This window comes from Dasypus novemcinctus, chromosome 17, assembly GCF_030445035.2.
Source record: "Dasypus novemcinctus isolate mDasNov1 chromosome 17, mDasNov1.1.hap2, whole genome shotgun sequence".
Taxonomy (NCBI): Eukaryota; Metazoa; Chordata; class Mammalia; order Cingulata; family Dasypodidae; genus Dasypus; species Dasypus novemcinctus.
In genome coordinates this window covers 92,038,804-92,049,450 of record NC_080689.1, presented here as the reverse complement: position 1 = coordinate 92,049,450, position 10,647 = coordinate 92,038,804, and the positions used below count along the sequence as shown (strand labels likewise).

Sequence of the window (10,647 nt, the reverse complement as noted above, 5' to 3'; positions counted from 1 at the left end):
ATAGGGGACGACAGACTAATAATGAAAACCATAAGACAAAACATAGGATAACTAAAAAATTTAGAAAACTGTACACCTAAAGTATGGACCACATAGTAAGCACAAATGTTACCTTGTTTGAAAACTATAGTTTCAGAATCTATACATCAGTTTCAGGAAATATGATATGAATAAGTTAAAAGATTATTGCTGTGGAAGGGAAAAGGTTTTATGGTGGATCTGGGGAAATACTGTATATTGTATATATGAATTTTGGTGATCTAAGACTCTTCTGAAGCTGACATTATGTTGGGATTCACTTTACGGGAAGTTTTGGATCACAGAGTGGTTCAACAATGGCAGTGGAGGAATACTGATATGGGATGTTATTGACAGGATATATATGGTTGACAGGGAGTTATACAGGGCATATGCCCAGGGTATAAGGTAATGTCTGTATATACTCATAGTGGAAACAATTAAAAACAACAGCTAGGGGGGTACTGGGCTCCTGGCCGGGGGGTCACTGTTGTGGGCCCTGGGAGAGCAGCGGCAATCCTCCAGGTGCAACGGCAAGAACCAGGAAGGAAGGAGGGCCCAACAGTGGGCTCGTGATACTAATGGCTACACTTTTGAGCCTATGCACCTGCAATAAGAACAAGGCCTAGAGTAGCATTGTGCCTGGGGGTTTCCTCCTGACAGCCTTCATGTTACTCAAATGTGGCCACTCTCACAGCCAAACTCAGCGTGTAGATGTGATGCATTCCCCCCAGCGTGGGACACGACACCCGGGGATGAGCCTCCCTGGCACCGAGGGATCACTACCACATACCAGCTGAAGAAGCAACTAGAAAATGACCTTGAATTAAAGATTCAATGCGGAACAGCAGAATATACCTGTCTACATATAATAACATGACTTCGGGAAGCGGTTTGACCTAATGTAAAGGGGAAATGGAAAGGAGAAATGAGATTATAAGGCTGTGAGTCTCTAAAAAAGAGTCTGGAGGTTGTCAGAAGGAATACCCCTATGTACTACTGAACAGAGTCTAAGAGACAGATAAGGTAGATACAACCCCAGGTATTGGTTCTTTTGAGGGATAAAGAGACCCACGGGTTCTATGGTCATGGCAGAAGGGGTTCACTGCCATGACAGATGGCCCTTCTTTGGAGCTGGTGTTTCTGCATGATGGAAATGGACTCAGAGGGGATCTCTTTTCACAAGACTTGCATGCTACTTTATTGGAATTATAGTTGGTGCTGGGTTTAAGATATATGTAGGGGATTTGAATCTCTGGACTGATAATATGACACCCAGGCCCAGAGCCTCAACAGACTTCAGCTCCTACACTTTGACTTATTGGACTTACTCCACTCAGCTAACATGGAGTTGAAGAAGGTCAACCACCACAACATGGAGCCTAGAGTGTCTACAACTAGAAGCGGGAAGAGTGCATCCAGTACCCATGTGGAATCTAAGCCCTCACTTGACATAGGTGTGCAATGGACACAACCAATCCAATGTCCACAGAGAAAATGTGGAATGGGTGTGGGAACGGTAGCCATGGGGGCTGCTGGGTGTGGGGAACGGGAGGAAGAGATGAGATGTGGAGGCGTTTTCAGGATGTGGAGTTGTCCTGGATAGTGCTTCACAGACAATTACGGGACACTGTAGATCCCCCCAGAGCCCACTGGATGGAACGTGAGAGAGTCTGGGCTATGATGTGGACCATTGACTATGGGGTGCAGTGATGCTCAGAGATGAACTTACCAGGTGAAATGGATGTATCACGATGATGGGAGAGAGTGTTGCTGTGGGGGGAGTGGGGGGCGGGGGCGGTGGGGTTGAATGGGACCTCATATATTTTTTTAATGTAATTAAAAAAATAATAATAATAAATAAATATTAAAAAAAAAATAAAGGGAGTAAGGAAATGTGAAAAAAAAAAAAAATCTCACACTGAAGCCCAAAGCACATCTGACCCAGACAACAGATATACAAATGTATATGCAAGGTGATGTCTGGAGATAAGTGTTTCTGAGATTACCATCTTCATGTCTGTTCCTCTGGTTGTCACACAGCTCTCACAGTTCTTCAGTGACTGATTCCATTTCAAAACATCACACAGTTTTCTTCAATTGGCTCCTGACATTATCTATTAGGTCCCTTTGTGATTTTCTGTCAACAGTGGTATAAGCCCTGATTAGGTTAGAATTCAGATTAATTTTTAAGTGTTCTGAAAAAGGTCAAAGATAAACAGGAAAGCATAAAGACTGGGAGGGAAAGACCTACTCTTCTTAGAATAGGAGGTGAACACAGAAAAAGACCTTTAGAATTTGTTATAGATTGCTTCTTCATACAACTGTAGAAAATTGTACAAACCAGAAAAGTTTAAGTCATGTCCACAAACAGGAAGCTGCTTGCTTTCTGGCATAATTTTACACTCTGACAATTTTATCACTGGGAACTTGGGTAGAGAAACAAACATAAACAGAATCCAAACATTAAGTCACCTGTTGTCATTAGGACTATTTCCCTCTGCTTCAGTGTTTCCACATCTGTCTCCTACTGTCACATGTACCTGAGGTACAAACCACTGTCACTGCTGCAGGAATTACTGCCCACAAAACCCAGGTAATCTTGGCATTGTGCATGATTGTTTTGTGAGCTCACAACTCCTTGATAAAATTATATAAATATTATTTTAAAAAGCAAACATCTGACTTCCTCTTGTCTTTCTACTACACATCATCATACAGCTTCAAGATTCACAAAGTATTAGGCCACATGAAATTTTGCTTTTTCTTATATACGCTTAATTTGGCTGGAACAACAACAACAAAAAATCAGTCCAAGACCCGATGCTCTGGAGATTTTAAAATGAAATTAAAACAGGGTGGCATTAAAGGACACACATTGTTCTTTGCATCATGACACTCTCCAATACGCAATACATTCATGTAAATCCACCAGAAGAGGTTGCCAAAACAGATTTCCCCTCTTCCCTGAAACATAAGTTTCTTAAAATCATCTTGTTTTTGTACACAGCCACTAAACATTACCTTGCCCAAACAGCACTGCCAATTTGGAAACACGTACCACAGGTAGGAAACTTGCTGAAAAGGTCAAGGGACACCACTCTGGAGGCACCTGGGAGTGTACTTGGAAACTGCAACTTGCTGTGCTGGTTAGTGCCTAGATCTTTTGCAAAGTTAAAACATAGTAAGTATAAATGCTAATTAAGCCCGAACCACAGTTGTTGGTAAACTCTGTTTTGGGATCAAGGGGAAGCACTAGTGAATCATAGGTTAACAGGAATTCCCTGAAACACTAGTCTGAATATCGATTTTTTTTTTTTGTGATTGAATAATTCAGCTTCAAACAATTATGTTATCTTATCCCGGAATAAAGATTTCTCCTTATAATTAATTCTCTTTACAGATTCCTTTATCTGCTTGTTTCTAAGACTATAGATTATAGGGTTCAAGAAAGGAGGGACTATAGAATAGAACACAGCATTGATCATGTCCTGGATTGTGGGTGAGCTGGAGGTTGGCTTCATATACACAGCAGCACCTGAACTGAGAAAGATGGTCATCACAAGGATGTGAGGGACACAAGTGGAAAAGGCCTTTCCTTGCTCACCCCTGGTTGGAAACTTGAGCACAGTAGAAAATATGTTGAGTATAAGACATGATGATGAAGGCAATGCAGCCACCATCAATCACCACTGAAGAGATGAAAATTAAAATTTCATTGTTTAAGGTGGCAGAGCAGGAGAGCTTCAGAAGAGAGGGGATGTCACAGAAGAACTGATGGACCATGTTGGACTGACAGAAGGGCAGCCAGAATGTGCTGCCAGTGTGGAATCCTGAGAAGGCCAGACCACTAAGTACAGAGACCAGAGTCATCTGGACACAAGCTTGAGAGTTCATGATCACAGAGTAGTGGAGGGGCTGGCAGATGGCCACATAGCAGTCATGAGCCATGATGGTGAGGAACAGCAGCTCCACTGTAGCAAATGCAACAATGAGGAAGATCTGAGCTGCACATCCAGCCATGGAGATTGCCTTGTTGTCGAGCAGGAAGATGACACATGCCTTAGGGACTGTGACAGAAATGTAGCACATGTCTAAGACAGACAGATTCCTAATGAAGAAATACATGGGGGTGTGAAGTTTCCAATTGAAGGTGATTACTGTGACAATGAGAAGATTCCCCATCAAGGTTGCCAAGTACATCAGTAGAAACAGCATGGCATGTAAGACTCTGAACTCCCACACATCAGAAAATCTTGTAAGCAGGAATTCAGTTACCGTGGTGAAGTTGTGCATGTTAGGAAAGTTTCTCTTACCCATGAAGAGTCAGACAAATAATCCCTAAGAAATATGAAGGATCCACATGCAGAAGAAATTAGCCTAAACTCAATATATTGCCTCACATTAAAACATTTCTCTTATTCATTTTGGTTAATAGGATGTAACATAATGTTTCCTCTTGCACCTTTTGGTCCCCCTGCTTTAGTCCTTGTTTCCAGAATAGGGGTATGAGCAAAATATAATATTTATGAATTTGTGCCTATGTTTACATATATTTCTATCACTTTCTAGTCACGAAATGGATCTATTTGAAGTTAAAGGTTTGCCTGGAAGATTAAAAGATTTAATATAGGTAATTTCTATGCATCACTATGCCATTAGTCATGTTCCATGAATGTTAATATTTATAAAATGATGACCTTATAGAATCTGAGTTTATATCAAAGGGTACTGTTTATTTAGAGCTTACCAAAATATTAAAATCAATTATAATACAGTCTATGGTGACTAAATTGTTCCCATTAAATGCCAACATTTCTTTCTTTTTTATATTATTATTTATTTTATTTTTTAGTTATCTTTTTTTAAAGTTAATAGATCACACAAAATATTACAATAAAAAACATAGGAAGTTCCCATTTGCTTCTCCAAGTACTTCTTGCATGTACATAGGTACTTAGGTACTACATATCTTCCATCTCAAATCTTACTCATAATTTTCAGAAGCAAACAAAGAAGTATAGGAAAGGCAGCACTCTGAATTCGATAATGCAATTTTCTTTTAAAAGAAGTATGACATCATAAAATGTTATGCATATGTAAATACAGATTATTAATTATGACTATTATTAAATAGCACACAGGTTGCAGGAGGATAGCTCAGAAAGTAATGTTCTTCTGGGATAACTGATTGCACAGGTGTTCATATACATCAAATTGTAAAAACAAATGATATTTTGCCTTTTCTGCAAAGACTTAAAGATTTAGAAGCCATATTTTGATAATTAATATATTAATTTGATTATTTATTGATTGAGACATCCTCATAATATTTATTTATAATATATACTTTTAAAGATATTTTAGGGTAAATTATGTACAGGCAGTTGTTTGGAAGCTGTGGAACTCAAGTATGAGCAATGCTTACATAGTTTTCATGGTATGTTATAACAAAGTCCTAGAATTACACCTAAAGTTTAAGGGGTCATTTGCACAATTTATTTTTATGACCCTTATTCACTATGTACTACTGACTGCATATAGTAGTGTGCTGGGTAAAGAAAAAATAATATAAAATAATGTTTGAAATTAATTGATTTGCATTAGTATACATAAATCATTGTTTATATTCTTTTTAGATAAAATGCATCCCATCAGAGTTAAATCTGTTTAAGTATAAATATAAATTAGCATTCTGCCTACTAAAGCTCTGGTCAATGTGCAGAGCGGCTCCTGCCCCTGCTCCACCTGGTGCTGCAACCAGCTCACTCTTTGCTTCCATGAACAGCTATGAATTCTGCTAAAACTGCTTGAACTGAATTTATTTCATTGAATCCAAAAGAAGAGGTTTGTCTCATTGGGTGAACACTATATATATATATTTCTCAAAAAATCAGCTAAGCATTGTAGGAAAGAAATGCAGGTGATTCTTGGAGGCAAGGGAAGGGAGGAAAAAAGTTAATAACATCAAAGTCTCAAAAGTTAATTTTATTTATTACTTACGCTGGATAGACACACCAAGATTTATGATAAGGTTCCACTGATGTTTTATATGGAGGTGAGGATGAGTGTGCATATTTGGTAGAGATGACTGACATCCTGTCTGGAAGCTTTCTGTTGTAACAAGAGCTTCCATGTTAGGTTTTATATCCAAACAGGGGTCTCCAGTGGCATCACAGAAACCCCTGGGAGCACAGGCTTTGGCACCAATAGTAGCCAGTGCCCACAGGTAATTTCCAAGAGATAATTGCTTCTAGATGGTTAGGGAACAGGGCCCAAGTAAAATCTGCCCATGAACAGCACTTGTCTATAAGATATATTGGTGTATTTGAACATAGAAAATGGTGTAGATTAAATGGATAATCAGAAAGGAAATCACAGTTCCCCTAATACTCTCAGTGCTCTAAGGGGAAATGCCTGTGGATCTTAGCACAAAGGAGCAGAGAAGACCCAGAGCCTGGTTCAGCCCAGTCCCAGGACACTGAGGTTTCCTGCTCATCCTGAGGGATTTCCTCTCAGGAATGGAGTGATTTTCACTAGTCAAACAACACATGGTATTGTTAGGGATGACAAAACAGTCTTTCTGAAATGCCCAAAGCTATGAGCCTAGGGCAAAAGCCCAGCACAGTGGCCTGTGAGCTGGATGATCCTCGTCATGTCGCCTCATCTCTGATACCTCAGGAGCTCACATGTTAGCTCATTAACAACAGTGTCCACCCTCATGTGCCATCTGAGGGTAGGACTAAAAGGAACGTGTAACCGTTTAGACTAGTCCCCAGCACAAAGTGCATACACATTAGGAAGCACTAGAATAACTGTTCAGTCTTCACAGTCATGGTATTGGAGAGTCATTTTTATCATGTTAGGGAAGTAGAAAGTCTCAATATGCTTCTAAGAGGTGCTATGGACCCTTCTGTCATTGATTTCCCATTTAATTAGAATTCCAGTTTAACTGTAATTAGACAACACTCACTTTTTTAAATTTTAAACTACTCAACATACATTTGAATGTACTTTCTGCACCACTAGGAGTTAGTCAACAATACTGTTCAAAACTTTTATACCTTTCCTGATGGCTGTCTCATGATGATTACACTGGCTGAATTGTTTTTACATATCCATGTATAAATTTGGATATTTTAAGCTGTCCTTTGTGATACAGATGTTAGGCATTATATATTTGGAAGCTGTTGTAATAGGTGAATATAAATTTAACATCGTTCTGTCTATCATGATGCAAAATAACCTTAATATTGAGCCATACATCTTGCCTTCAGGTGTACGCTGTTTGGTAAGTATGTAGCCTTTGATGCTTTCAAATTGTATGTACCCCAGAAAATCATGTTTTTAAAACAAATCCATTATTCTGTATGTAAACATATTATAAACTGGATATATTTTTTTAAAGATTTATTTAGTTATTTATTTCTCTCCCCTCACCTCCCACCCCGGTTGTCTGTTCTCTGTGTCTATTTGCTGTATCTTGTTTCTTTGTCCACTTCTGTTGTTGTCAGCAGCAGCGGCACAGGAATCTGTGTCTCTTTTTGTTGCGTCATCTTCTTGTGTCAGCTCTGTGTGTGTGCGGCACCATTCCTGGGCAGGCTGCACTTTCTTTCACGCTGGGCGGCTCTCCTTACGGGGTGCACTCCTTGCGCGTGGGGCACCCCTACGTGGGGACACCCCTGCGTGGCACGGCACTCCTTGTGCACATCAGCACTGCACATGGGCCAGCTCCACATGGGTCAAGGAGGCCCTTGGGGTTTGAACTGCGGACCTCCCATGTGGTAGACGGGCGCCCTAACCACTGGGCGAAGTCCGCTTCCCTAAACTGGATATTTTGATTATGTTGCTTCATTTCTTGCATGGTCCGATTTGAATCTTAATCCTTTTACTGGAGTCTCTTACAAACAGGATGAATATGGAGTAAAAGGAGAGAAAACCACAGAATCAAGAAACTGGAAGGAATTAAACCTGGAAAAGAAGGGGAGACCAGCAGATACTGACACGTGCCTTTTCACATGACAGTGTCCAGGATGGTGGCAGCCTGGTTTCCTGGAGAAAGCATCTTTTGATGATGCCTAGATTTGAACATTTTTCTCAGCCTCAAAACTGCAAGCTTGTGAACTAATAAATTTCCATTATTAATGGCCACCCATTTTATGGTGTCTGCCTGAGCAGCTTATCAAACTGAAATTTAGCAACATAGCCATAGCAGCTTTTGCTTTGTGTTATCTCTCTCTCTAATCTATAGTATCTATATCCATGTTGTTTCAAATTTATTATCAATGTATACAATTTGAATATATTTCAAATAGTGTTTTTTATCCACAGAAAGGTCTCATACATATTTTAGGTCTTATATAGGTAAATAATAATGTGAAGATGATATTAATACCCTAAGTGCAGTTTCTTCACATGGTGTAGGTTCAACTCTGCCCCCAGCCCCCTCCCCCCACTCCCCCCACATCAACAACCTCTTTCATGCAAGATTTAAAATTGGGAAAATCAGTCATTGGCATCCCATCCCTCCAAGCATCAATTCCCTCAATAATCTATCTATTTGATCATAGCTCCACAGTGTCTTCAGTTAGGCAATCATATTTTCCGGAGTTTATGATGATTATATGTATGAGAGTTGGTCCTATAGTAATATACTCAGCTTCCAGAAATAGAATGGTTGTTTTTGTTTTGTTTTCGTAGATACTTCCTATCAGAGTAAAGATATTCCATTCCCTTATTTTTGACCCCTGAGATGTCTCCCTTGTCTGTCTGCTCGTTGTGGCCACTTGTCTTCTTATTTTGGAAGCAGGAGGAATGGAAATGGGACCTCCCATGTGGGAGGCCAGGGCCCAACTGCTTGAGCCACATCCACTCCATCCATTCACTTTTTTTTTTCAGATTTAATTCATTTTATTTTTTTTTCCTCTTTTGTTTTAAAATGTTATATTAAAAAATATGAGCTCTCCATATAACCCTCACCTCCCTCACTCCATTCCTCCCACATCAACAATCTCTTTCATCATCATGGGACATTTCTTGCATTTGGTGAATACATTTTAGAGCACTGCTGCACCACATGGATAGTGGTTTACATTGTAATTTACACTGTCCCCCAGTACACCCAGTAGACCACGGCAGGATAGACAATGTCCAGCATCTGTCCCACAGTACCACCCAGGACAACTCCAAGTCCTGAAAATGCCTCCACATCATATATCTCTTCTTCCCACTCTCTACCCTCAGCAGCTACCATAGCCACTTTCTCTACATCAATGCTACAGTTTCTCCCATTACTAATCACAGTAGTTCCATAGTAGAATATCAGTAAGTCCACTCTAATCCATCCTCTCTTCCTCCATCCTGTGGACCCTGGGATGGTGCTGTACACTCCCCCTCTATATCAAGAGGGGCCTTCGATTCCACATGGATGATGGATGCAATTCTCCTGCTTGCAGCTGTAGGCACTCTTGGCTCCCTGGTGTGGTGGTTGACCTTCTTTACCTACCTGTTAGCTGGCCAGGATATGAAAGCTTTTAGCCTGAATAAGTTTTGATGTTTATTGTTTCCTCACAGTCACTGTGAATGTTAAATAAGTTTTCTTCTTTATTCTATTGTAACCTCACTCCAAGGGTCTTAAAGGAGATATAACAGCCACCTGCAGAATCTCACTTAAATCAAGAAAGGAACCCCACCCCACCCCACCACTCCAAGAAAAAGAAAAAAAGGAAAAAGAAAAGGAAAAAAAAAGATCAAAATAACCGACAAGGCCTAATCAACTGATAAAAAGAGAAATCAATGGCAGTGATGGGAGTGTTTTGTCAACATTCCATTGAGATCATCGGAATAAAGCCCAAATTGGAATCATAATAAGTAAAATAAAATGGCCTGATACTTTAGACATTGCTGGGAGGGTCACTGTCTTAGTTTGCCAAAGTCAGCAGGGGAGCGGGCCTGGGGAGCCGGGGTGGCCGCGGGTGGGCGGGTAGAGCCGGGGATCCAGGTTACCCTGGAGCGGAGAAACCTTGGCGGGAAAAGGGCTGGTGCGCAGCGCGGCGCTCACTATCGCCGCCCCTGGCCGCGGCCCGCACTGCGCTTAAGCCAGGACAAGGTGCCGGCGGCTGCTCAGCAGCTCTGTCCCACGTGGCCTAGTTTAATTAAACAAAAACAAAAAACCAAGGAAATCTGTATGAATAAATCTCCGGCATAGCACGATAAGTGTGAAGTTGCTTATCCAAACACTTGAAGTTATGTGAAGACTTTGTAGCACTAGGAAGAAGCGGACCCGGCAAAGTGAGAGGGGTAGATAGAAAGAGAGTGTGCTTCCTGGGAGTTCACTTAAAACATAAGTTAGTAAAGGTAGAGCAGTCCATAAACTGCTCTGAAAATTTGTGTTTTATTACCTCCTGGATTCTTTCAGAAACCTGCAACCAAATCAAATATGGGATCAGAAAGTAAATTTCATAAAATAGACTATTTGTTTTTTGTCCAGAGAAGAAAGTATTTATTTATTATCATGTGTATCAGGCAACTAACAGAGTGTGTGAAAATAAGTGATAAAATGCAATAATAGTTATAAAAGAATTTAATTATATTACCAAAATTTCTACAGATTTGGGATATTTCATATTT

The 10,647-nt window shown here is 40.2% G+C and overlaps 1 protein-coding gene across 1 annotated transcript; it reads right to left on the bottom strand.

Annotated features, from left to right (window-relative positions):
• Positions 1–3,621: 3,621 nt before the first annotated feature.
• Positions 3,622–4,314, bottom strand: LOC131273824 (olfactory receptor 14C36-like). The gene has a single exon (XM_058277987.1). The coding sequence runs from the start codon at positions 4,312–4,314 to the stop codon at positions 3,622–3,624; it is 693 nt and encodes a 230-aa protein (XP_058133970.1).
• Between the last annotated feature and the right edge of the window lie 6,333 nt (positions 4,315–10,647).